This window comes from Mus musculus, chromosome 12 (genome assembly GCF_000001635.26).
Source record: "Mus musculus strain C57BL/6J chromosome 12, GRCm38.p6 C57BL/6J".
Taxonomy (NCBI): domain Eukaryota; kingdom Metazoa; phylum Chordata; class Mammalia; order Rodentia; family Muridae; genus Mus; species Mus musculus.
This window is the reverse complement of record NC_000078.6, coordinates 112,904,972-112,931,248: the sequence shown is the minus strand read 5'-3', so window position 1 is coordinate 112,931,248 and position 26,277 is coordinate 112,904,972. Positions and strand designations below refer to the sequence as shown.

The 26,277-nt window shown below is 58.8% G+C and overlaps 1 protein-coding gene and 1 non-coding gene across 9 annotated transcripts; both read left to right on the top strand.

The window, feature by feature from the left end:
- The first annotated feature begins 1,436 nt into the window (after positions 1-1,436).
- On the top strand, positions 1,437-23,446 carry Jag2 (jagged 2). 8 transcript variants are annotated; one of them, XR_872707.3, is made up of 26 exons: positions 1,732-1,830; positions 2,017-2,367; positions 9,192-9,249; positions 10,746-11,018; positions 11,117-11,177; positions 14,310-14,440; positions 14,526-14,645; positions 14,802-14,915; positions 15,256-15,369; positions 15,531-15,644; positions 15,732-15,778; positions 15,878-16,051; positions 16,742-16,892; positions 16,971-17,123; positions 17,200-17,313; positions 17,554-17,633; positions 17,746-17,859; positions 17,968-18,084; positions 18,529-18,556; positions 18,635-18,720; positions 19,227-19,340; positions 19,431-19,546; positions 19,942-20,190; positions 20,674-20,805; positions 21,540-21,696; positions 21,864-23,446. XR_872707.3 is itself a non-coding variant. In XM_011243998.2 (26 exons), exons 1-26 carry the CDS (start codon positions 1,765-1,767, stop codon positions 22,358-22,360), a joined length of 3,765 nt encoding a protein of 1,254 aa, XP_011242300.1. In that variant the 5' UTR covers positions 1,732-1,764; the 3' UTR covers positions 22,361-23,446. The 8 variants fall into 8 exon arrangements, 5 of the variants coding, with proteins under 5 accessions (XP_006515549.1, XP_011242300.1, XP_011242301.1 ...); XR_872705.2 differs by having other exon boundaries at positions 17,520-17,633; positions 17,968-18,104; XM_011243998.2 differs by having other exon boundaries at positions 17,520-17,633.
- Mir6941 (microRNA 6941) lies at positions 10,708-10,766 on the top strand. The gene has a single exon (NR_105906.1). It is a non-coding gene; the product is annotated as a microRNA 6941 (primary transcript).
- Positions 23,447-26,277: the final 2,831 nt, after the last annotated feature.

The following is a 26,277-nucleotide window of genomic DNA, read 5'->3' as shown; positions in this document are numbered from 1 at the left end:
GGACAGGGAAGCTGAATTTGCTAAGGGGATGTCACTTAAAGGATGCAAACAACAGAAAGATTCTTAATATGCACCAATTCCCTTATTTGGTGTGGAGGAGGGGAGGCTCTGTGTGTAGCCAGGCCTGGCTTGTGTCTGCCCTATCACCTACCCTACCTGCGTGTGGGCTCCCTGGGCGAGTGCTCCACTCCTTGGAGTGGGAGCAGTTTGAGACAGAGCCAGGTATGCTGCAAGTATGGGGGATACTGGTTCACCCTTTCAGGCCTACTGCTTCTGCAGGAGATCCTGGACGGCCATTCACAGTGGTAGGGCAGGCAAACTGGATCAAGGCTTTTCGATGGCCTGGCTCCCTGTGTAGGCTGCCTGGCACTGCCCTGACCCAAGTTCCTTCTACTGTGGCTCTGATTCACCGGTATCAGAACTTCTCCCTCTCTGCGGAAATCCTGGCTGGCAGTGACTTGGACTAGAAAGGGAGACTAGAGTGAGGAGCCTTCGGGAGACTTTTGTAAGGGCAGAGTAGCACATCACCAATCATGGAGGCTAACCACTGGAATTGCAAAGGGCCCTGCTGAGTGGGAGAGAGGCAGCTTGTAGACAAAGAACCCTTGGTGTTGACGTGTGGAAGAGGAAATGATCACCTAGGAACAGGGTCAAGAAATGGTAATGGAGGGTTGGGACACCCAGGCTCTGTGACTTAATACTCCCAGACTGTTGGAAAGTCCTCTTCCGGTAGCTCTCTTGACATGGTCCACTATCCTTTATGCCCGTTTCTTTTCCCCTAAATTTGAACCTCAGGCCGGCACGTTCCTTGAAGATAAGAGAATGTAGCGATGGCCACCACCTCAGTTTGGAATTGGGAACAGCCTGCAGGAAGGAGCATTTGTTGACTGGCTACTCAACCTGTGCGCTTGGAGGAAGGGAGGGCTGAGCGCCGGAGGGGAGTAGCGCCCCCTGTAGCCGGCGTGAAAGTAACAGGAGGCTGCGGAGTTGGGGGGAAATTCCTGGGGGAAGGGGGCGCACCAGGAGTTGGGCTCACTCAAGTCTCAGTGCCCCACCCGCTCTGCGTGGGGGCAAAATCCTGATGTGTGCAGCAGGCAGTATCTCCCTTGGGACCAAGAGCAGCGCGAGAGTGGCTGCGCTCTGATGGGAGGGGACCAAGGCAGTGACCTCAGGGGGCGCCCCACTCACTCCCAGGCTGTTAACCCGGGCGAGAATTCTGGAGCAGAAAAGGCCCCACCTCAGTGAGCCTGGGCGCAGGAGAAGCCACAGCTCGGTGGCCCCGCGCCCCGCCGCCCCGCGCATAGACCGCACCCTCGCCTCCTTTAAAGCTCGGGGTGCCCCCAACACCCCCCACGGCCCCACCCCACCGCGAGGCCCCGCCCCCTCATGCATATGCAGGTGCGCGGGTGACGAATGGGCGAGCGAGCTGTCAGTCTCGTCCCGAACTTGTTGGCTGCGGTGCCGGGAGCGCGGGCGCGCAGAGCCGAGGCCAGGACCCGCCGCCGCCGTCGCCGCCGCCGCCGGGTGGGAGCCGGGCCGGCCGCCGGAGAGCGGCTGCAGTAAGCCGGAGCCGCCGCCTCCCCTGCACGCCCGCCGCGCAGCCCGCGCGCACTGCTCGACCCCGCCCGCGCCGCCTGTGCGGCCGCCGCCGCCTGTGCGCCGCCGGGCTCGGAGGGCGGGCGGGCGTTGGAGGCCGGCGCGGCGGCTATAGCGGGCGCGGGCGGCGGCGGCGGCGGCGGGGCCGCGGGCGGGGTCGAGGCGGCGATGCGGGCACGCGGCTGGGGACGCCTGCCTCGGCGGCTGCTGCTGCTACTGGTTCTGTGCGTGCAGGTGAGCGGGGCGCGCGGTGGCGACGGGCGCGGACGGGGCGCACCGGGCCGGGCCGCTCCTCCGGGCCAGGCGGCGCACAAACGGCCGCGGTCCGGAGCCCTAGGAACGGCGCAAGGGTGGGGGCGGGGCGGAGGCTCGGCGACCCCGGCCCGCGCCTCCCTGCACTCTGCGCTGCCTTATTTTTAGGCGACGCGGCCCATGGGCTATTTCGAGCTGCAGCTGAGCGCGCTGCGGAACGTGAACGGGGAGCTGCTGAGCGGCGCCTGCTGTGACGGCGACGGCCGGACGACGCGCGCGGGGGGCTGCGGCCGCGACGAGTGCGACACGTACGTGCGCGTGTGCCTTAAGGAGTACCAGGCCAAGGTGACGCCCACGGGGCCCTGCAGCTACGGCTACGGCGCCACGCCCGTGCTGGGTGGCAACTCCTTCTACCTGCCGCCGGCGGGCGCTGCGGGGGACCGAGCGCGCGCGCGGTCTCGGACCGGCGGCCACCAGGACCCGGGCCTCGTCGTCATTCCCTTTCAGTTCGCCTGGCCGGTACGTGCGCCCCTCCCCCGCACTCTGCTTCCCTGCGCGCTCGGCGCCCGCCGCGGTCCCTTCAGCACCTGCGGCCGCGCGGGTGCGGGCCGCGCGCGCCCAGACGGGGCGGGGCCGGCAGGGGGCGCCGCGCCGCGGGCGGGCCTGGGGCGCGTGCTCTTGCGGCCAGGTTCGCGCCTGGCCACGTGGGCGCGCGGGGTTCCCAAGGGCCGACAGGCTTGGGGTCGCGGCGGGGCTGGGAGGCCAAGGTCCGCGTGCACGGCGGCCCTCGGAGTGTGCCTACGTCGCCCTGCGCGTGTCAGTGCGTGGGGAGGTGCGAGGCGCCTGCGGCCCGGTAGGCTGTGCAGGCATGTGCGCTGCGCGTGCTGGGGCTGGTCCGGGGCAGGCCCTGGCGGAGCCGTCCGGGCCCGCGGCCAGCCTGCTCCTGCCCTGCAGTTTCCTGGATGCCCGGGGGCACGGACAGGCGCCTGGGACCTGCGCGGGGATGGCCTGATTGTGTGTGTTGGCAGAAGCTGCTAGAGATGGGAAGACCCCTCCTCCGAAAGGGAAGAGACACTAACAAGGCTCCAAGTTGTAACCCTCTGTGGCACTGCTGTTTGCGGATGTTTTATTGTGCTTCTTAGTTTCTGGAATTGGGAAGCACCCTGTCTGCTTAGGGGTGGTCAGGTCAGGCAAGAACCCGAGTCTGGGCATGCTGGGAAGAAGGGTCATGGGGATCCAGCTTTGGGGGAGACAGGTAGCATGCCTGTGGTATAAAGGCCTGGGATCAGGAAGTCTTATGGTGCTTGCTTTTATTCACTTTCTGGACCTGGCTTGTACCGGCACCTGATTGTCTGCAGGTGTGAAGCTAGTTAGGTGCAGATGTGAATATGGACATAGTCTTGAGTGTGAGATTAAAAACAGCTGGTAAAGGTGGGTCTGGAGGCCTGAGACTAGCGAGTAGAGGGGGGGTATCAAGCAATGGCCCAAGGGCTTTCCTGACTGAGGGCTTGCGGTTGGTTCAGATACCAAGAGCCATGGGAATGGGTCTGCCTGGTACCTTGGTCCTGAAAGAGACTTTTGGTTAGGGGGTCAGGCATGGGTGGGCAGGGTTTGCCCTGCTCTGCTCTTGCTCTGAGCCCTGGACAATTATTTCTTCCAAGGCCACCCAGCTTGTGCCTCCATCTTTACCTTTCCCTAGGCTCCTGCTCCATACGTAGGGAGGGATACCCTTGCCTAGCCAGGTAGCCTTGACCCTGGGGGCTTGTGATAGGAAGTTTATCCCTGAGACGGAAAAAGGCAGGGGCAGGCATGGGAGAGGCCCTAGGCAGTTACTATTGGCCCTGCCCCCCTCGCCCCCACAGCAGCACAGCAGGCAGGTCTGAGCAGGGCCGACAGCCTGTCATCTGCACTTGGGCCCAAGCCAGCGTGGCTCCAAATCGCTACCTGAGGATGTGTTTTCTGCTCGAGTTGGCAGCGGTGGGTGTGGGGGGCAGGGAGGGCCTGGAGGAATGTGGCGGGCCAACGCGTGTCCCTTGTGGCTCTTTGCCCCGCTGGCCAGCCGGTTGGTGTGGAACGGGATGGGACAGGCCCTTGCCTTCCTTCGACTCTTGGTACTTGGTCTTGGGGACACTTTAGCTTTCTGTTCCCAGATGCTTTCCCAAGATGCCTCAGGGGTAGGGAAGTTTCTAGCATGGATGGAAGTTTGGAGGTTGAAGGGTACCTTGTGTTTGGGGGCAGGTCTGGTTCTCCCGTCTCCCATCTTGCTGCGTGTCCTGGCTGCCAGGCATGGAGCTGGTGCTGTGATGCCAGTACCTTGGTATTTCCGCTCTTTGGCAACAGCCCTGCGGCCATGCTGCTTGATCTGCCACAAGTTCATCTCTGTCCCGTGAGCCAGGGTACATTGGGAATCCAGGCGCCCACTGGAGCATTTGGTACCTGGGGACAGCAAGAACCAGCTGGGACTTGGGTTCCTTGGGTTGGTGGAGGGCCCTGTGGAAAGATGGGACGGTGTTAGAAGGTGGACAAGAGCAGGCACGGGCTTCTCACAACTCCTGTGCCTGCACCGAGGTAGCTGTGGCTTCGAATCCATCTCAGAGCCTCTTTGAGTGGATTCTTCGATGCAGAAAGCCGCAGCAACCCCCGCCAGGCTGTGCATGTTGCAGATGTCCTCGGGAGATGTACGTTTTCCCTGGAGTGGCTCTGGTGCCTGTCTGTACCCAGCAGCGGGGAGGCCTCGTTCACCACGCATGCTTGAGATCCGTGGCCCGAGCAGGTGGTTGATGGAGAGTTCTGAGGAAAGCGGAGGCTTTTCTTTGGGGTCTGGTGGCTGGTGTATTTAGGAGGTCCCTGTTGGCTAAATGAGGAACAAGGTGGTCGCTGGCCTGTCTAGTGGGGCTGTGCTTGGGAAAGGATGCCAAAAGAGAAGAGGTCTCTACTACAGGCCCTCTGTCTGACCAGCTTGCCTTTTGAGCCCAGGGTGCAGCCCTGTTCCGGTCTCTTTCCTTGGTGGTGCTTCTGGGGTCATGAGTGATAGAGAGAGAGGCAGGTCTGAGGCGGCGGACCTGGTTTCTAAGGCTGGAAGAGCTGAGCTAGCAGTCCTGTAACCTGCTTCCCCTCTCCTGAGACGGATGCAAGGCCTTTTCCACTAGGATTCCTGAAGCTAGCTGAGGCTGTAGGGTGCCCAGCATGTCCCCTACTGAACTCCCCAATGTAGCTTTCTCCTGCTTAAGTTCTTCCTCTCCCCCTGCTGGCTGTCCAGCACATGGCCATGTGTGTACTTGAGGGAGGGAGGTAAGGCAAGGTGGTCAGGGAGGACTGTCCCATAGGACAGAGGACTGACGGTTGTTGTAAGGTTGTTCCAGCGTAAGAGGGTGCTGGAACAGATCCGGGAGCACAGGCAGAGAGGGCCTGACCCAAGTGGGCTATTCTAAAATGTGTGCCCTGCATGTACATCAAAGGACCCCGCTGCCCTCCGGGCCTTTTGGGACTGGGATGAGCACCAGTCTCTTCATCACAACCCACGCTGAGGCACATGCCTCCCACAGCATCCCCATAAGACCAAGAGTCCTCCTTGGCTGGAGCTAGGGGCAGGTGCTATTTCATTCTGTACCCGACCGTCTCCCTCATAGGTTGGGTGTCTTGATCCAGGCCACATAGTATGTGTTATGGTAGGGCTCTCTGTAGCCAGCAACACGGGGGGGGGGGGCGGCGGGGACTGAGGCAGAAAGTGCTAACTTGGGCCAGTGGAGGATTCAGACGTGGAAGTGGATCTGGCCCTTGTCCCTGGGCCCACAGGAGTGAATGGGAAACCGAGCTGTAGTGAGATGGGCGAGGGGTGGGTGCTGTACCTGTGGGTTGGCAGGAAAGGTACTATCATGGTGTCTGGACAGAATAGGAAATGGGCTGGTCCACTGAGAGTTGCTGGGGAGCCAGGCAAAGGCTCTGATCCATCTGCCCATCCACCCATCCTGAACTAGATGTCGCATACCCATTCTGATCCTGGGCTAGCTGCAGTAGACGATGAGGCATGCTAGGGGCCACACAGGCTGCTGCTCCCCTCTTCACGGTGGGAGCCTGGGTTTCCCAGCAGTGGGTGAGCGGCGCACCTAGGCTAGGCCTCAGCTGGTCTCTGATGTGGGGTGCACCTGTCCAACCCTAGCATGGGCTAACCTACTGTCTCTTCCTGTGACCCAGAGACCTGGAGTCTTAAGAGGGTTATCCCTTGGGTGACAATGGCGACAGAGGCCTAGGCCTCTCCAAAGCTCTGGTTTCAGGAAATATGTCTGTGCTTAGGGCTCCGGACATTGGCAGCAAGTGCTGAGCTCTGTCAGGGGCCAAGAAAGGCAGCTAGAGAGTAGAACAAGCCTTGTACCTGAGGCTAGGCTGTGAGTAACCCTGGCTATGGGGCCAGGGGGCACACCTGTCCCTTGGTCTGCCTTTCCCATGGTCCTCTGCTGTCCTTTTAGCTCTGTCTAAGGGCTAGATTGGGGGGGGGAATTACAGTTAGACTTGGAGTTTGACCAGACGGTGATGGACTTGGCTGGGGGTGTGTCTGGGGCCAGGCTTTGGGCCGAGGCTGTAGGATATAGAACTCCAGAGTCTGACAGGCAGGTGGCCCAGGAGGACTGCCCTAGGAGGAGGGACCAGGATTTTCTCTCTTGCTTCTGGGAAACCTGGGCAGGTGGTAGCTCTCTGTCTCACCCATGGTCCTCCAGCTTTCCCAGCCCCCATCCACTCTAAAAGCCCCAAGATCCTACAGGCTTCCAGCCCAGTCGCCTTTGTCCCTCTGTCAACCAGTAGGATTTGGCTTCCCAGGAAGGGGTGCACAGAGCTATTTGTAGTGAGGGATATGGTACTGGAAGCTGGGGGAAGGGAGGAGCTGGGGGGCCACTGTGGCAGGTGGGGAGAAGCCACAGGTGCCGCCTGCCTGCTGGCTCAGGTTCTCCCTGGATGACTTCCTGCCATCCAGGTGTAGGGAGCCCAGCTGGCGGGCGACAGGCCCTCTCGGGCGAGCGGGCGGGCCACGTCCCTGCGGGAGCAGGTAACCGGAGCCCAGGGCTCAGGCTGAGGTGGTGGTAACCCTACCTGTGCGCCTGGGGTGGGTTTCCTGGGAGTGTTCCTGGATCATCCGAAGCGCAGGTGTGTGCAGGGAATCTTACCGCCTGCCCTGTGGCTACTGCCTCCGAACCTTGCTGGTGGGCTTGGCCTGTAGTGATGGTGGCAGAGATCTTAAGCCCAGCCTAGCCTTGTCCTCTCACAGCCCGTCAGCTCCTTGTTCCTATGTAGCAGCTGAGCGAGTATAAAACCTGATAGCCTCAGATCTTACTGGTCACTTGTTTTGATGGGAACCAGTGATGATTCCACCGTGGGGTGGGGGGTCCTCTGGTGCCCTGTGCTATGGTCCCCTCTGTTCTGCATTCCTCGATCTCTTAGCCCTGTTTGGTCTTCTTTCTGACTCCTCCTCCTCCTCCTCTTCCTCCTCCCCTGCTTCTTTTTCCTCCTCCTCCTCCTCCTCTTTTTCCTCTTCCCCTCTTCTTCCTCCTCTTCTTCCACTTCTTCCTCCTCCTCCTCATAGTGCTTCCTCCCTTGGGCTAAAGCCTATTTCTCCTGGGGCTATGTGACCTGGGCCTGTCCCTCACTTTCTCTGGCTCCATCTGTTGATGCAGGGGCTGTAGGCAGTCTGAACTCTGTTCTGCACTATAATGAGTGGGCGGGTAAAGAACTGAAGGGGCAGGGAAGGGACTGCCTGGGAAGGGACTGGGGACCCTGCCTGTCACCAGGGAGCTAGCCTTGGACAAATGGAGGCTCTGAGGAGTGCTTTGCAGGTGGTTAGGGTGGTATGGAGAGGGCCCCCAGATAGGCTCTGCACCCAGGCACATGAGGGTAGCACAGTGGGGATTTCTTAGGCCTCTAAGCCCTATGCTTGCCGAGAGACCAGGGAGAGGAGCAGTCAGGGTGGGAAGGGGGAGCAGGGGAGCGAACGAGGAAGAGGATCTAAAGGGGGATTTAGATGGCAATAAAGGTGGGCTGGAGAGATGGCTTAGCGGTTAAGAGCACTGACTGCTCTTCCAGAGGTCCTGAGTTCAATTCCCAGCACCTACTTGGTAGCTCACAGCCATCTGTAATGGGATCTGAGTCCCCCTTCTGGTATGTTTGAAGAGAGAGTACTTATATACATAAATATGTTTTTAAAAAAAGAAGAAGAAAAGAAAAAAGGAAACCTGGTAGTGGCTTCATGGAGCCAGGGGACCAGTGGCCCTCTGCTTTTGGCCTGGCTCACATGGCATGGGCCCTATGTGTGACGACAGGTGCTCAGAGGAGGTACCAGAGTAGGGAGTGAGAGTGTTCATGCTGAGCTGCCAACAGATAGGAAAAGGACAGGGTCTCCTAACACGAGGTCCCGTGAGGCTGGGTATGGCAGTGGGATAAGTTCTAGAAAGCCCAGGTTAGATGGGGCTCCAGTGAGTCTGGAGGGAGGGCTCTGAGGGCTGAGGAATGGCTGGTGCTCTCAGCCATCCAGGAAAACATGAGGTTTCCTCAGCATAGTCGAGCTGCAGAGGAAGGGGTGCCTGAGGTCACGGTGAGCTCAGGCTGCCCTATTATAGGGGCAGGCCTTATGTTGCCAAGGTAACAGCTCACAGCAGCACTCATCGCCATGGCCTGGGGCAGGAGGGACAGATGGTGAGGGCTGGCCATGATTACAGACTGAGGCTGTGCCTAGCACAGCAGCTCTTGGGCCTCAGTGTCCCCCACCTGTACAGCAAGAGACCTCCATCAGCCTTGTCCTGGGGGATAGTTAGGAGGCTGACTGTATGCTCTTTGATGGTAAGCACTTCTGTGTGACTGGTAGAATGACTGCTGAGTAGCCAGGACGCAGCCCTGTCAAGTGGGCTTCAAGTATATATATAGTGCCACATAATCTTCAACTTCAGCTCAGCCCTCTGAGGTGCAGGGATGTATTCCCAACGGAAGTGCTCTGCCCACAGATGCCTGAACCCCTCCCTTCACCCTTTGCTGACTTCAGGAGCTTGCACAGGGTGGAGCTGAACTGGGCCTTGGGGACCCCAAGAGCAAGGAGCCAAAACTTCCTGAGAGGTGCAGCCAGGGATAATTATCCTCCATTTCCGAGTTGGGATATATGGGGTCTGTAGAGGAGATGGGCCAGTGTTGGGGACACGGATGGGGAAGGGAGGGTACCACAAAGCCGTGGAGCAGAGTTCTCTATAAGGCCTGAGCATCCCAGAGACACACAGGCCAGGGCCATGCACCCTGCCCCCATCCTGAATAGCAGCAGGTGGGAGGGAGCCCCAGGCACCTGACCAGCTCTCCTCCTGTGTCTGCAGCGTTCTTTCACCCTCATCGTGGAGGCCTGGGACTGGGACAATGACACCACTCCAGATGGTGAGTATGCCCTGTACTGGGGGAAGTGGGTGGGTGGAGGGAGGCTGCCAGCAAGAATTTCTGGTCCCCTGGGCCAGAGTGCTTGTGGCCAGGCCCATGGCCCTCTGTCTGCTGGGGGCGATGGCTCGTATGACTAGAAGGTCTTATTCTGGTGAAAGAGGCTCTCCACGCACGCCTGTGGCTTTGCAGAGCTGCTCATACTATTCCTTCACTCCTGGTGTCGTCAGTGCATTCTTCTGAGGCCCATGTTGGTGACACCATGGAATGAGATACCCTCAAGTGGCTCTCTCTGGCTTTGTGACGTTCTCGCTATCTTAGAACATGAAGCTCGAGGGTCACCACTTCAAAGCCAGCCGTTCTGTGTACAGTCTGTGTGTGTGGCGGGGGTCATCTCAGCCTTCTAGCGGAGAGGCAGAGCTTTTTCTGTAGACAAACGGAGAAGCCCCTTGAGCAGAGAGTGAAGGATCCAAGCTAGTATCTGAGGTTCTGGGTGGAGGTCTTGTGACTGGGAGACGAAGCAGTCAGCGAGGCTTGGTTCAGGCCGAGCAAGCTCCTGGGCCCGGGAGGATGCCGGCTTCTTCCTGGGGATGCATTGCCCTGGCTGCCCTGTGGACAGAGTTTGCAAGGCCGAAACAAAGGCCAACAAAGAGGGTGCTGCTTGCATCAAGACAAAGAGGCTGAGACAGGCAGCTTGAGGGGCTAAGGAGTTCTGGCTATTCTCAAAAGGTAGAGATGCGGGGTGGCTGATGGATCAGACCCCAGGTTATGATTAGACGTAACCCTTGAGATCTTACAGAGCAATGCACCGTGATCAGGATGAACCCCGAGTCCTGGCGATGTCGCCAAGGATAGGCGAAAAGGGGAGAGCAGGAAGCTCAGAGTAGAGGGTCAGCCAGGGTCCAAGGAAGGCAATCGGGGGCCTTACCAAAACGCAAAGCCCAGGGCACTGGGTGCCCAGTTGGGCCTGTACTAATGCAACAGGAAGAAAAAGTGGAGCAGCAGGACTGTATGCCCAGCTGCCATAGAAAACCCCAAACAGCAGTGGTGGGTGCTGTGCAGCCCGCTCAGGTAGCCTGCTTCAGTGCGCTGCTCCCCACCCCCCCATGGGACAGTCCATCCTGGGGTCCCAGAATTTTGTTTTAAGGTGGATCAGTAGGGAGGGTGCTTCTGAGAGCCAGAGGCAGAAGGAGGAGGAGGAGGAGAGAATGGTGGCCCATGGGTGGTGTGGTGCCTGTGAATGTGGAAGGAAGCTTAGAGCATATGGCCCTCGTGACCCTTTGTGGGAGAGGAGCAGTGGTGCCAGCTTACAGGGTTCAAGCATCCTGCTTAGAGCTTCTGCCCAGCCTTCTCGTGGGGCCCTGGACAGTGTCCGCTCCGCCCCTGGCTCCTGCAGGGCTGGCAGCCTTCCTCTGCCTGGCTGCCCTGTTGCCCCTGAAGCTGCCTGGTAGGGCCCGCGTGGCACCCCTGGGGGACTGACGGGTAGCTGCTGCCGCCAGCTAACTCGGCTGCTCCCAAAGAGGAGCTGCTGATTGAGCGGGTGTCGCACGCTGGCATGATCAACCCCGAGGACCGCTGGAAGAGCCTGCACTTCAGCGGCCACGTGGCACACCTGGAGCTGCAGATCCGAGTACGCTGTGATGAGAACTACTACAGTGCCACCTGCAACAAGTTCTGCCGGCCCCGCAACGACTTCTTTGGCCACTATACCTGCGACCAGTACGGCAACAAGGCCTGCATGGATGGCTGGATGGGCAAAGAATGCAAAGAAGGTGAGGGGTCTGTCTCCCAGTGTGGGGCTGGGCACGGGCACCGGGCAGGGCTAGCATGGCTGGCTGCAGCTGTGCCTCTCTCTGCCCCTCTGTTCCAGCCGTGTGTAAACAAGGATGTAATTTGCTCCACGGGGGATGCACTGTGCCTGGGGAGTGCAGGTGAGCACCATGCCTGCCCTTCCCTTCCTCACCCGAGCTGCTGTAGAGCCTGCAGCAGCTGGGGCACCCTGCGGGCTTTAGTAGGCCACGAAGTAGGTGCTTCATGCCAGGTGCCCACCATGCAGGGAATCAGATGCTATAGAGTTGGAATGGAACCCTGCCCTTACAAAGCTTGTGGCCACGAAGAGGGCAGTGCTGTCCTGAGCATGTGGCATGTCCAGTGACATTTTCTCCATGGGACAGCTAGAAGGGGACAAGGGAAGGTGGCCAGGTAGTCACATCACCAAGAAGCAAAGGCTAAGGGGTATGTGTGTGCGTGCATGCTTGTGCAAGTGTGTGTGCATGCAAGCGTGTGTGTGTGTGTGTGTGTGTGTGTGTGTGTGTGTGTGTGTGGTATGCATACATATGAGCACTACATAAATGTGAGGAATCTGGTGCCCAGGTGAACACAGTAGGAAGTCACCGTGGCGTGCTAGTGGGAGAAACTGACATGATTCTGCAGAGAGAGGCTTAGGGGGAAGAGGAGCCCTATCAAGAGAGGCTGAGGAGAACCACACAGCGTGGCAGTGAGGAAGAAGAGAGCAATGGGCCAGTGGGGTGGAGGGGTGGGATGGACCTGCAGACGTTCTGAGGAATAGGAATTTGATGATGAGTTTGGTTTAGGAGGAGGGGGGTGCAGTCAAGCAGGAGCTGTAAACCTGCTAGCTTGAGCCACTAAACCATGGATTTGTGGTGGCTGAGGTAGGGATGATTGTCAGAGAGGCGGGCTAGTGTGTGCCAAGCAGGGCGCATTGGACAGGCCTGGCCTTAAGGCAGCACAGAGTCAGGTGGAGAGGAGGGGCTGGGAATGGCTTGGCCTGCAGCACTTGGAGGCATGTAGACAGACAGGTGAGGAGGACAGAGAGGGGATCCTGCAGCCCAGAGCAGAGTAGAAGCCATTGGGGCTCATGAAGGTGATGGAGGTGATGAGGCTAAGTTAGGGGTAGAGGATAGAGAGAGGCAAAGGTCGGCACCCTGGGATGTGTGAGTTGGGAACGTGGGGGCCCAGGGGGTTGGAGGGTGTAGGAAAAGAGTTAGAGATGAGCATCTTAGACTCAGGGGAGCCACAGCAGTAGGCCTGCCAAGGCCCTCCTGCCATCCTGGTTCTCACTGTCCCTGGGTGCCCTCTGAGCAGTGGGTATACCTCGTGTGTTTTCGGATGAGGACGATGGGGACGTGTACTGTTTGGTCGGGAGAGGCTGGCCAGGGAGTTGGGGAGTTGAGATGGGCTGGGGGAGGGGTTGTATAGTGGCATTAGTGATGTGTTCAGCAGCTAGGCTGGTCCCTGGGCAGAAAGAGATGGGTGTGCAGTGGAGACATCCCAGGTGCCACTTGCACACAGTGTGGTTTCAGACAGTCTTGGCAGGACTCAAGGCAGTGCAAGGAGCACCTGTCTCAGGATGGGCTGGCTTCTTACTCCAGGAGCCACATCCAAGGAGGGAGATGGGGGGTGGGACAGGCAGCAGAAATCGTCCATCCACACAGCCCTCTGCCCCAGTGCAGTCTTTCACAGCCCGGCTCTGAGCAGTGTGCTGGAGTTGGGCGTGGGTTCTGGGCAGATGTGCCCCACTGGTGGTAAACACAGGAGCCTACTCTTAACCCCACACTCACTCTGTAGCCCAAGGTATATTACGGTATCTTGGCGGCTATACCAGCAGCATCCCAAAGTGGTCAGTGCTGGAGGGAGATGAAAGATGAGGCAACGTCCCTCCGTCCCTCCGTGCAGAAAGGCTGTGGGTAGCACACAGGCAGGAGCCCTGGGGAGGAAAGCAAGGGTAGGGGGTGGTAGGTGAGTGCCACCCTCTCCCTGGGCCAGAGGGTGAGGCCAAGTGGCCTCCTGCTGTCCAGAGCTCAGGTTTCAGCAGAGGACACCCCTCCCCAGCCGGATGCTACTGCGGAGATGGCCGTGCTTTCCTGCCACCCTCCCCAGGCCCTGGAACGGCTGGCAGGAAAGCCACAAGGTGGGGTCTGGTGTGGGATGGCCCGCCCAGGGTGGAGAACCTGCCCTTGGGGCTCACGGGGTCTGGGCTCAAAGCTAGCCTTGGTGTTCCCTGGTGAATGACCCAAGGCTAGTCCCAGCCCTCTCTGCCCCTCGACTCCCCGTATCACCTGGAGAGAAGACTCCCAAGTAGAGACAGGGGAGGCCTACTGTGGACCTGCCTTGGACGTTCCGGGCTGGACCCTGGAGCCAGCCTCAGTTTCCCTATGTGAGCCTGGGTGAGCCGGGCTGATAAGTGCCTGTGTGCGTGGCTCCAGGGCAGCTCAGGAAGGGCTGTGGTTTTTCCTTCTATAAAAATAACTCCTGTGGCGGGTGTCAGCGTGGAAGTGACGTGGCCTGCACGTCATTCCTGCCCCACAGGACCTTAGCCTTTAAGGAAGGGGCCCCCAGAGTCTTGTCCAGGGCCCAGAGGGCAGCCCTACTGGAGCCCTGTACTCTCGCACCTGCTGGTTCTGTGCTGGCCACCTACTTACATCCTGAGGGACTCCCCAGAGGCTACACTAGTCCCCAGTGTGGTCAGAGCCAGGTCGTAAGATTACGGCCTCTGACGAGGTCTTCGGGTCTATGTGTTGGGTTCAGCCCCACTCAGTGTGGCGCTCCCATAGGGCTGGCTGGGCAGCCACTGGGTTGGACTGTCCTAGGAGTCAGAGAAACCTCTGCCCTTGAGTAGCAGTGAGGATATGGGCGGCACCCAAGGTCACAGAGCCCTTGGACCAGGGTAGCTAGGATCTCTCCTGATGCCTCTTCATCCCTCTCAGATCCCAGTTGCTGCTGTGTCCCAGCAGCACCTGGTGAGCAGCACCTGGCACTGTACCCCTGGGCCTCCCCCGGCTGGGCCTTCCTTCCAGGCGCCTGGCTCAGAGCTGAGTCCTAGAATAGCTCAGGGGGAGTGACGGGACAGCTGGGCTGACCATCTCGGCCAGTGGCCGGGAATGCCTGTGACAGCGAGACTGGCCGGCAGGCCGTAACCCCTGCTTGGTTCAGAGCTGTTCTCTGGGACCACCACCCAGTAGGGGTAGCCTGCACTTCTGTGCCTGCCTCCCATGCCCCTTCCTCATCTGCCCGGCTGATGGCCTCGTCGCTCGGTCCCCCAGGTGCAGCTACGGCTGGCAGGGCAAGTTCTGTGACGAGTGTGTCCCCTACCCTGGCTGCGTGCATGGCAGCTGTGTGGAGCCCTGGCACTGTGACTGTGAGACCAACTGGGGTGGCCTGCTCTGTGACAAAGGTAGAGAGATGGTGGGCAGTGGGCAGGGCCAGGCCTTAAGCTCTGACACTGGGCCCATCCCTGAGAGCCCTACCCTTGTGCCCAGACCTGAACTACTGTGGCAGCCACCACCCCTGTGTCAACGGGGGTACCTGCATCAATGCTGAGCCTGACCAATACCTCTGCGCCTGCCCAGATGGCTACTTGGGCAAGAACTGCGAGCGGGGTAGGTTGGAATGCTGTCTCTCGGGGAGCCTGGCTGAGGCCTTTCTTCACTGCCTTGTACAGTGGGCTGTACCCCTGTGAACTCTGGGTCTGGTGGGCTCGGGGAAGCGTGCTCAAGTTCAGTGGGCATCGCTCCACTCATGTTCTGGTTCTGCAGCTGAGCACGCCTGTGCCTCCAACCCGTGTGCCAATGGGGGCTCTTGCCACGAAGTGCCATCTGGCTTTGAATGCCACTGTCCGTCAGGATGGAACGGACCCACCTGTGCGCTCGGTGAGTGTCTGGGGGCTTCACAAGGTAGGAGTGGGTAGCACTTCGGGGTGTGGACAGAGTGGTTGAATCCGCTGCACAGCAGACACTGCAGCCAAACAATCGGTTCCTGCTGCTTTACATGGGACTGTGACTCCCTGCTGCAGACTGAGACCCCGTGTACTGTGTCCCTACTCACTGACCACACCCCATGTCCTCTGTCCATGGGTCTACACTAACTAGACACGATCCCACGTTCACTGGCCATAGTCTGTACCCGTTGACTTCGTCCTCTCATTTGCTGGCCACACCCTTACCTACCTACCTCTTTTTCATTCTCTCTCTTCCTCCTCCCCCACTGCAGACATTGATGAGTGTGCCTCTAACCCATGTGCAGCGGGTGGTACCTGCGTGGATCAGGTGGACGGCTTCGAGTGCATCTGCCCGGAGCAGTGGGTGGGGGCTACTTGCCAGCTGGGTAAGGGCTCCCTGGGGGGGACTGTCTGTGCATGGGTTGTGTGCTGTGCATGTGGCTGCTGCTGCTGCTGCTGCTGGCACTGCTGGGGCTGCGGGCGTCAGGTGCAGGGCCCAGTGGGTGAGTGGGGCCCGAGCCCCACAGCTCCCTTGTCTCATTCACAGACGCCAATGAGTGTGAAGGGAAGCCGTGCCTTAATGCTTTTTCTTGCAAAAACCTGATTGGCGGCTATTACTGTGATTGCCTCCCGGGCTGGAAGGGCATCAACTGCCAAATCAGTCAGTATGGGTGGGCGGCGCCGGTGGGCGGGGCTGGGGAGCACAGAGGGCCCCCCTGACCCCACCCGCATGCCCTTCTGCCTCCAGACATCAACGATTGCCATGGGCAGTGTCAGCATGGGGGCACCTGCAAGGTAAGGGGGCTGCCAAGTCTGGGAGGGTGGAATGTGGCTGGAGGAGGCAGGCAGGGTTGTATGAGGTTCGCTCACCCACCCACCTGTCCACACACCTAGGACCTGGTCAATGGGTACCAGTGTGTGTGCCCGCGGGGCTTTGGAGGTCGCCATTGCGAACTAGAGTACGACAAGTGTGCCAGCAGCCCCTGCCGCCGGGGTGGCATCTGTGAGGACCTGGTGGATGGCTTCCGCTGCCACTGCCCACGGGGCCTCTCTGGGCTGCACTGTGAGGTAATAACCTAGAGGGGCTTTGGTGGGAGCCCTGTCTAGGAGGGTCACCAAAGCCAGGCTTGTCCCTTGTCTCAACAATCTTATATGCTTCACTCCCTGTATGGGACCGTGCAGAGGGGAAGCCTGCAAGAAGGACCCCCAAAGGCAGAATTGCATATTTTATGTGTGGACATCATGGGTCAAGGGTGGGCCTGGGAAGAAACGGGTGATTTTCCACACGGCTGCTACCCTGACCCCTGTTGGGTGATCTCCCTTGTCCTGAGCTACACATGGTTTTGCTCTGGCCTTGTGGGCTTCTTAGTGGCCCGTGGCAGAGGCCTCTGACTTCGGGTCCCCAGAGCATGGTGGTGCTGGCTGTAGGAAGGACCTCTCTTGGCTCTGAGGGCAGCCTGGCAACATGGGGGTCAGAAGCTGGCCTTCCTGCCGGCGGGAGGAGCCAAAACCGGATGCTGTCTGTGGGAGGCAGAGGAAGCTTGGCTGCTGTGGAGGCGAGGGCGGCAGGAGGGGGCTGGTGGCCCACAGGTGTTTCCGTCCAGCTGACGGTGCTCAGACATTCTTGGGTGGGTGGGAGCTTCAAGCTCAGCTTGGCACCGCTGGGTCTAAGGCAGAGAGGCCTGGTTGTCTATACGAAACAGTGCTTCTATATAGAGCTGGATACTCACAAATACATCCCCCACTCCTTACCTGCAGGTGGACATGGATCTCTGTGAACCAAGCCCCTGCCTCAACGGTGCTCGCTGCTACAACCTTGAGGGTGACTACTACTGCGCCTGCCCAGAAGACTTTGGTGGCAAGAACTGCTCAGTGCCCAGGGACACATGCCCTGGCGGGGCATGTAGAGGTACATGATGCAACCCTTCAGGCTGGGTGGGTACCCCGGTGGAGATGGGTCTGACCCCTGTCCATCTCTTTGCCACAGTGATCGATGGCTGCGGGTTCGAGGCAGGGTCCAGGGCACGCGGTGTCGCACCCTCTGGTATATGTGGCCCTCACGGGCACTGCGTTAGCCTGCCTGGGGGAAACTTCTCCTGCATCTGTGACAGCGGCTTCACAGGCACCTACTGCCATGAAAGTGAGTGGTGTGCAGAGTTGGTGGGGTGGGGCAAGCTGGCCAGCCACAGGGACAGCTCACCCATCCTCTCCCTCAGACATTGACGACTGCATGGGCCAGCCCTGCCGCAACGGGGGCACGTGCATTGACGAAGTGGACTCCTTCCGCTGCTTCTGCCCCAGTGGCTGGGAAGGAGAACTCTGTGACATCAGTGAGTTTGCACCCTTGCCTTACCCGGACCGCCCCCACTGGCTAAGGCCTGGCTCCACCCCTATGTCCTACTCAGCACTGTGTACATGGGCCTGAAGTCATGGGGTGGAATCCCAGGCTCCCATGTGCTTGGGCCCAGCTCTTGCTCTTCTCCGTGAAGCCCTCCCCAGCGCCGGTGACCCCCGCTGACCGGCGTCCTCCCCCCAGATCCCAACGACTGCCTCCCCGACCCCTGCCACAGCCGCGGCCGCTGCTATGACCTGGTCAATGACTTCTACTGTGCCTGTGACGATGGCTGGAAGGGCAAGACCTGCCACTCACGTAAGTGCCCCGGGGTCCCTGCAAATGAGCAAGCGAGCGAGTGGAGGGGCTGCTTGCCAGGACCCTGCTGGGGTCAATATGGCCCGCCCACTGAGCGGCCATGTGCTTGCAGGCGAGTTCCAGTGTGACGCCTACACCTGCAGCAACGGTGGCACATGCTATGACAGCGGCGACACCTTCCGCTGCGCGTGCCCTCCGGGCTGGAAGGGCAGCACCTGCACCATCGGTGAGCACCCTACCCAGGCTGGCTGCCTCCCCTAGCCCTGGGCTGCCGACCCCAGCCATGTTGTGGTCTGCCCCAGGCATCTCAATCCTCCCCCCTCCCTCCCTGCAGCCAAGAACAGCAGCTGTGTGCCCAATCCCTGTGTGAATGGAGGCACCTGCGTGGGCAGCGGAGACTCTTTCTCCTGCATCTGCCGGGATGGCTGGGAGGGCCGCACCTGCACACATAGTGAGCTGGAGGGGCTTCAGGTGGGGGAGGCCTGTGGGTTCTGCTTAACTTCACCCAGCCCCACCCCCATCCCTTCTTCCAACTTCCAGGAAGAACCACTCTTCCACCTGCCTACCTCACACATCCACACTCTTGAGACCTGCTCTGCCACTTTGTAATTCAGTCCCTGTGCCATATCTGCAGGGTCCTTCTACCTACCCTGATCCACCACTCTGCAGGCTTGGGCTCCTGCTAAGACATAGGTCCCATTCCAACTATAGCTCCCACCCCATGGAGGCTTCCCTTGGGGTCCTGAGCCTTCCTCGTACTTCTCCACTGGCTGTGCCAGGCTGGTATGGACAGGATAGTGTCTACCCACGAGCCTCAGACACAGAGATGTGCTGCAGAGGTGTTCTGGGCAAGAGTGTGCTGAAATAACCACCCTGTCTTTCCCCTTAAATCCAGACACCAATGACTGCAACCCTCTGCCCTGGTGAGTGGCGGCCCAGGAGGCTGGTGGGGGGCAGGGCCCATCCTAGGGGACCCTTTATGGCCACCCTCTCCCTTGCAGCTATAACGGAGGCATCTGTGTTGATGGCGTCAACTGGTTCCGCTGCGAGTGTGCGCCTGGCTTTGCGGGTCCTGACTGCCGTATCAGTAAGCAGCCTAGGTGGATGGAAGGGGCTGGGGTTGGGGGCTTCGTCTGGGGCCCTCTCCTGACAATCTCAGTATCGAAAGCCGGGAGGCATAAACATCCACATCCTGACAGGGACATGGCCGCAGCCTTCCCTTGCCTCCCATGAGCATGTCTGCATCCTATGAGAGCCTAGTTCCTTCCTGAAGAGCCAGTTGCATCTTGGGAAGAGGGAGAGGGGCTACAGGGTGGAATGCTCCTGCCCCCTCAGGCTGTGAGGATGCCTCTGTGTACATGGCCACCTCAGAGAGAGAGGAGCACAGAGGTCCCTGAGTGCTCACAGCACAGAGGCAGTAGAGGAGGGCGAGGGACTGAGAGTTAGAAGGCTTCAGATGGACAGAGACACAGACAGCCTAGGTAGCTGTGCGACAGGTGGACTGAGGTACTGCCTTCCAGCCCTCTGCCTCGCCCACACGCTGGTCCCTGGGTGGGGTGCACACCCCTAAGAACACAGCCGCTCTCCTTGCAGACATTGATGAGTGCCAGTCCTCGCCCTGTGCCTACGGAGCCACGTGTGTGGATGAGATCAACGGGTACCGCTGCAGCTGCCCACCAGGTCGTTCTGGCCCCAGGTGCCAGGAAGGTAGGCTGTCTGTGCCCGTGGTCAGGGCGTGGGCCAGATCCACCCTCCAGCGCTTGGACACTCTGTTGAGCCTCCTCCTTCTTACCACAGTGGTCATATTCACGAGGCCCTGCTGGTCCCGGGGAATGTCCTTCCCGCATGGGAGTTCCTGGATGGAAGACTGCAACAGCTGCCGCTGCCTGGATGGCCACCGGGATTGTAGCAAGGTGGGGCCAGCCCCTCCTCCGCCCCTCTTGCACTGTGACCCTGAGTAATCTTGAGCCTTTAGGCTCACTCAGCTATCAAGAGGCTGATGCAGGGGTGGGGGTGTGGGTTGATAAGGCTGCCCACTTCTGAGGGCCATCCTAAGGGGATGAGCTGGGAGGGGTCTTGGGCCTGCCTCTCTTCTCTGTCCATTCCCAGGCTCTGCCTAGTTCTTTCTGTTTTGGCAGAAAGTTCTCTCTGGACTGGAGTTTTGCCTGCTTCCCTAGGGCCCCTGGGTGTTAGAGACATTGACTTGAAACTTACTCCTTGATGTCTTCTCTCTGTGCTGCCTGACTGTGCGCTGTGTGCTGTCTGACTGTGCTCCCGCTCCCATGTGTCTCCTGCGCGTCTCTCCCAGGTATGGTGCGGATGGAAGCCTTGCCTGCTCTCTGGTCAGCCCAGCGATCCGAGTGCCCAGTGCCCCCCAGGGCAGCAATGTCAGGAGAAGGCCGTGGGTCAGTGCTTGCAGCCACCCTGTGAGAACTGGGGGGAGTGTACAGCGGAGGAGCCTCTGCCACCCAGCACCCCCTGTCAGCCACGGAGCAGTCATTTGGACAACAACTGTGCCCGACTCACACTGCGCTTCAACCGTGATCAAGTGCCTCAGGTGAGTGCTCCTGGGGGACCCAGGATTCCCAGGTTTACCCCTAGAGTGATAGTCCGCTTGCTCGCTCTCTCAAGGCTCAGCTCACGTAGGTCCAGAAGCCCGTGGCTGTGCAGATAGGTGGATCACACGAGAAAGCACTGAGCCGAGGCGTTGTTGGGCAAGAGAGAGTGGGTCCAGGCTGGGCTGCTAACGTGCCCAGTGTTCCTGGGGCCTAGACTGCAGGGGTGCTGCGGGCCACCCTACTTTGGATTGACATGCAAAGGATAGTTCCCGTTTCTGATGTGTCCCATCCTCACCCTCTGGATGTTCCGAACTAGCCTACCCGTTCCCCAGAACAGGGGCTCGAACTCAACGGTGGCCGTTCCAAGCTCCTCCCATTGCCTCAGACAGACTGGGTTAAGAGCAGGGTAGGCTCCTTGTCAGCAGAGACATGGCCTCAGATCTTGGCCCTAAACCCCGCTAACCTGTTGCTTATCTGCCCAGGGCACCACCGTGGGCGCTATCTGCTCTGGAATCCGAGCCTTGCCTGCCACGAGGGCGGCGGCACACGACCGCCTCCTCCTGCTGCTTTGTGATCGAGCATCCTCGGGGGCCAGTGCTGTGGAGGTGGCTGTGGTGAGTGTGGGTGGTGACCTGAACTGAGCAGGCCTCTAGACCCTCAGCGGCAGTGACACTCTGGCATCCCGCGGGGCAGTGGCAGAGTTGAAGATGACGGGGAGGCACTTACATGGTGGAATGGAGACCCGGGGCAGTGGGAACTGAGATAGGAGCCAGATCTGGCATCCCTCTGGGCACCTCCACAGCTGGGTGCGGCTGGGTGGGGAAGCTGTATCCACGTGGACTGCGTGCGGCAGGCGGGTAGGGGCCAGAGCTATAAGAGAAGAACATCAGGCTGTCGAGGTGGTCACTGACAGTCCGTAGGGTCAGCTGCTCGATGGGAAGGCAACAAGGATGTGAGTTTGGGTTTTATCGTGAGGAAATGGCCTGGGTGCAGGTCGGGTCCCAGCACGCAAGAAGAGAGAGAGTTCTGGGGTTGGTATTGTTTGGTATTGTCCAGCGGTCCCCATACAGGATGCAGGGGTTTGACAGGGGCAGGGCCAGGCCCTTATCTATCTGGCGGGTGCATCCTCTACATCAAGATCCAACCGCACTGAGCTTCCCGTCTCTTGGTCTCCAAGCCCTGTCAGGTCCTGGCCGTGTGTAGCACAGCACTGATTCAGTTCTACCCATGGCAGCCCTCTGTACATCTGGCTAGGACCCGATCAGAGTTTGGGCAGTGGCTATAACAGGCTCCTGGGATGTAGGAAGGGTACCTTTGGGCCGTCCCCCAGTGTCATCCTCTGCCACAGTCTTTCAGCCCTGCAAGGGACCTGCCTGACAGCAGCCTGATCCAGAGCACAGCCCACGCCATCGTGGCTGCTATCACTCAGAGAGGAAATAGCTCACTGCTGCTGGCTGTCACCGAGGTCAAGGTGGAAACAGTTGTTATGGGTGGCTCTTCCACAGGTAAGCTGGGGTGATAGGGGCTCCCAGACTCAAGACCAGTGGGAATCTGCTGTGGATGTTGCTCAGAGGGAAGAGGTGTCTGCTGCTACCCAGCTTCATTCTGGAAACCAGAAGAGTCCCTGCTTGGCCCATGTGGACGCAGGATGTTTACCTCTTCTTCTACCCAGGTCTGTTGGTGCCCGTGCTGTGCAGCGTGTTCAGTGTGCTGTGGCTCGCCTGTGTGGTTATCTGCGTATGGTGGACACGAAAGCGCAGGAAAGAACGTGAGAGGAGCCGGCTACCACGGGATGAGAGCGCCAACAACCAGTGGGCCCCGCTCAATCCCATCCGCAACCCCATTGAGCGGCCAGGCGGCAGCGGTCTGGGAACTGGGGGCCACAAGGACATACTCTACCAGTGCAAAAACTTCACACCGCCGCCCCGCAGGGCAGGCGAGGCACTGCCCGGGCCAGCTGGCCATGGGGCTGGTGGGGAGGACGAGGAGGATGAAGAGCTGAGCCGTGGAGATGGGGACTCCCCAGAGGCAGAGAAGTTCATCTCACACAAGTTCACCAAAGACCCCAGCTGCTCCCTCGGAAGGCCAGCCCGCTGGGCTCCAGGGCCCAAAGTGGACAACCGCGCCGTCAGAAGTACCAAGGACGTGCGCCGTGCTGGCAGGGAATAGCCAGCCACCAGGCTGGCACCCAGAACCCTTGCTGGCACCACGCTGCCTGCCGGACCATAGGAGGCCAAGGCCGTGTGCATAGTTTCTTTATTTTGTGTAAAAAACAAAACCAAAACCAAAAAACAAATGTTTATTTTTTACGTTTCTTTAACCTTGTATAAATTATTCAACGGCTGTCAGGCGGAAAACAACGGAGTATTCTCGGATCATTGCTATTTTTGTAAAGTTTCCGCGTCCGCACGCACTGTGGCAGGAGAGCAGGGCGTGTGTATGTGTGTGTGTGTGTGTGTGTCCTCACCAAATCGTATAATGTTTGTTACCACAGGCCGTCGCTGTTTACAGAATCTTCTTTTTTATTCCTCATTTGGGTTTCTCTCTAGCTCGAGGCCCAAAAGCCCACGAGACCTGTGGGCTGGGCTGTGGCTCTCAGTGAGATCTGTGGCTTTCAGTGTGGCCCGTGGCTCTCAGTGGGACCTGTGGCTGACAGCATGGCCCGAGGCTGTCAGTGGGACTGTGGCTGTTGTCTTAGCTGTAGCTCTCAGTGGGACCTGTGGCTGTCCATGGTACCCATGGCAATTGGCCCAGCCTGTGGATGTCAGTGGGACCTGTGGCTGTCAGTGGCACTGGCTGCTGGGCTGGCGTACTGTCAGTGGGACCCGTGGTGGCCCGTGTGATGCCGGTTACATAGCTGTTGGTGGCGCCTGTGGTTGTCAGTGGGGTTGGAGGTCACTGGTGTGGCCTAAGGCTGGCACGTAAACCTGGCCCATGCCTTGGCTAGCCCCTCCAGCCTGCTGTCCTTGCTTCCTCCTGCCCAGAACTCTCCAGAGATCTCCAACTGTGCTTTCAGAAGTGCCCTTCCCAACTGCTCGGTTTCCCTCCCGGGACGGCGGCAGTATTGAAGCTTGTGACAAGTGCCTTCACACAGACCCCCTCCCAGCTGTCAGCGTTTGCCGTGGGCACCAGGCCGCTGCCCACCTGCCGGCCCCGGCCACCCTCCTTGTGAAAGTGCATTTCTGTAAATATGTACATATTAAATGAATCACTCTGTATATTTGATTTAATAACTTAAACGTTTTGGCCTCCCTGTTCTTTGGGTTCTGTTCCTTTTCTCCATGTGCAGTTGGGACATAGGTGGAAGTGGGACATGGCCTGAGGGTTGGGTCATGTTGATGTGGGGTCTTAAGAGGTCAGGTGGTTCTGTTGACCTCAGCGCAGTGGGTGACTTGGGCCTCAGGCACTGCTGGAGTCCTACTGTAGTAGTTGACACCCGTTTAGTGGAACCCTCCTGGGGAGTAAGGTTTGGGGAATGTGTGTACCTGGCCTCCTAACTAAAGAGAGGGCTTTATGAAATGGGACAGTGCTCAGCAAAAATGAATTCACAGTCTAAGAGACCCCAAGTTTGAGAGAAGGAAGCCCAAGGATGCCACAGACTTCTAGCCAGTGCCCTCTTGTCTTTTTTTTTTTTTTTTTTTTTTTGGTTTTTCAAGACAGGGTTTCTCTGTGTAGATCTGGCTGTCCTAGAACTCACTCTATACCAGGCTGGCCTCGAACTCAAGAAATCCACCTGCCTCTGCCTCCCAAGAGCTGGGATTAAAGGCATGCGCCACCACCGCCCGGCCCTCTTGTCTTTATATCTAAAGTAGAAACTATAAGGACTAAGCAGTGGTGGCCTCGGGGCTGGGCGTTGGGAGCCAATCCTGGAGCCAACTGCCAGCAGTGCACAGGGTGTTTGCCCTCTCTGGCAGAGGCTGGCAGACGGTACATAGCAAGGCCAGCATCCACAGCTTAGGAGAGCAGAAAGAATGCTTGGCTCTTGAGAGGAGGGGGACTCACTATACTTCTTGCTGGGTAAAAAGCTGGTCTGGTTCCTGCCAGGGTTGTTTCTGGAGATGCCTTGTGCTGTTTCTCTAATACTGCAGTGTGTGATGAGTCTTCCCACCAGGCTCTTCAGAGAAGTGCTAGACCAGCAGCAACACTCGCAGGCACTGGGCAGTCCCGTCGCAAGCCTGCCGAGGAGGCGTGGTCTTCATCCTGACTCGGTAATAAGATTTGAAAGTTACGTTCCCGCCATTATGCTGGCTAAAAAACACCCCCTAGGCTTCAAGTTTCTTCCTAATTGATAATTTGAGGCCCTCAAGGGCATGATGGGAATGAATATCACCCTCCCCTGTTCTAGAATGCTACCCACTGGTCTCTTAAATGACTTTATATGGTCCTTGAGCAGACTACAGCCAAGACCCTCAGAGTGACGGGAAGCCCGGCCTGTGAGCAGCAGCCTGAAGAACGGACTGCAGAGAGGCCTGCATGCAGACGTTAGGATTCTCAGTCACCATCCATAGAGCGAGGCTGCTCACCGCGCCCAAAGCAGATGCCTCCTCAGAAGCACTGGCAGCCAGAGAAGCCGCAGAAAGGAAGATATGTGGACCGCAAATGAAACAGTGCAACTAGAAGATGACCCTCAGGAGATGGCCAGCACTTGAAGAGAGAGAGCCCAGTTGGTACGGCGCTTGCTGCAGAAGCACGGGAGATGAGTTCAGCCCTGGCAGTTACGGACCAAGAGACCCTGCCTCAAACTAAAGGTGGATGGCTTCAGAGAAATGCTCTGCAAGGTTAAGCTCAGGCTTCCGTATGTATTCACAGTGCGCATGCACCTACACACACCCATACATCTCTCTCCACGTGAGCACACATACACAGTCCAGATATAGCTAGGGACAACAGATAGGAATGGCAACAGCAGCCAAGAGTCCTGGGTTGAGGGCCTGTCACGGTAGTCCTGCTACCATGAGAACACAGTCTTAGGACAAGCAGAGGGGTGTGTTTGTGTGTGTGTATGTGTCTATGTGTGTCTGTGTGCTCCTGTGTGTGTGTGTGTGCCTGTGTGTGTGTGTGTGTCTGTCTGTGTGTCTGTGTTTGTGTCTGTGTGGGTGTGTAGGTATGTCTGTGTGTGTGCCTGTGTCTGTGTGAGAGTGTGTGTGTGTGTGCCTGTGTGTATGTATCTGTGTGCATGCCTGTGTGTGTGTGTCTGTGTGAGTGTGTGTGTGTGCCTGTGTCTGTCTGTCTCTGTCTGTGTATGTCTGTGTGTGTGTCTATGTGTGTGCCTGTGGTGCGTCTGTGTCTGCTGCTAGATCTTTCCTAAAGGGTGTGTATGGAATGCTCATGCATGGATGGTGCCAGGGAAGGCCCCATAGACCAGGTGGGGCTCATAGGATAAAGTCTTACCATCTGCCTGTCCAAGGTAAGGTGCTGCTGGAGGCTGAAGTGGGAGTGGCACACGTGTGAGGTGTGCACCAAGTGCATGAGTAGAGCTGGCGTCTCTAGAGGCCCACATGCACACATGCTGCAGGCCTGCACCTCCCGCCACATCTACTGTCCAGTGTCTCAAGTCCATTGCAGGTTCCAGGCTTCTCTGGCAAACTATACCCTCCTCAAGCTTGGCATGGTCAGTAACTGAGAATTAGTCTTCACTCAGGTAACCTGCTACCCAGCAGGAATGGGGACAGACTGGCTACAGCTAGCCCATGCTGATAGCAATACTAAACAGGCCCAGATTCCCTTGCTCACTCCACAGTCCCCTCTGTCTGGAGTCCCTACTGGGTCATAAATGCTGGCCCCACTTTCGTTGTGGCCACTGACTGTAGGGGAATATAGGCCATTCAGCTGACACCAGGGTTCCCATGGGCAAGGGTTCAACCCAGGGCCACCCTGTTCCTATACTAGCTCGCCCACTCTGCAGAGCTGGACAGTCAGATGCACAGAGGCTCATCCCTCAGGAAGGCCAGCCAGATGTGGTCAGCCAGATGTGGCTAGCTATCTGCATGCACTGTCACCCGGAGGCTGTTACTGGCCTTGGGTTTTCTTTCCCTGGCCGAGTGAAGAGAAATCCGTGTCTGTCCCCTGGAACTGCTGAAGCCTTC

Excerpts from the sequence above, each read along its gene's own strand:
- Jag2 (XM_011243998.2), top strand. The coding sequence starts at position 1,765 with ATGCGGGCACGCGGCTGGGGACGCCTGCCTCGGCGGCTGCTGCTGCTA. Across the intron at positions 17,634-17,745 it reads GGGCAAGACCTGCCACTCAC|GCGAGTTCCAGTGTGACGCC; the intron begins GTAAGTGCCCCG and ends ATGTGCTTGCAG. Across the intron at positions 19,341-19,430 it reads TGGCCCCAGGTGCCAGGAAG|TGGTCATATTCACGAGGCCC; the intron begins GTAGGCTGTCTG and ends TTCTTACCACAG.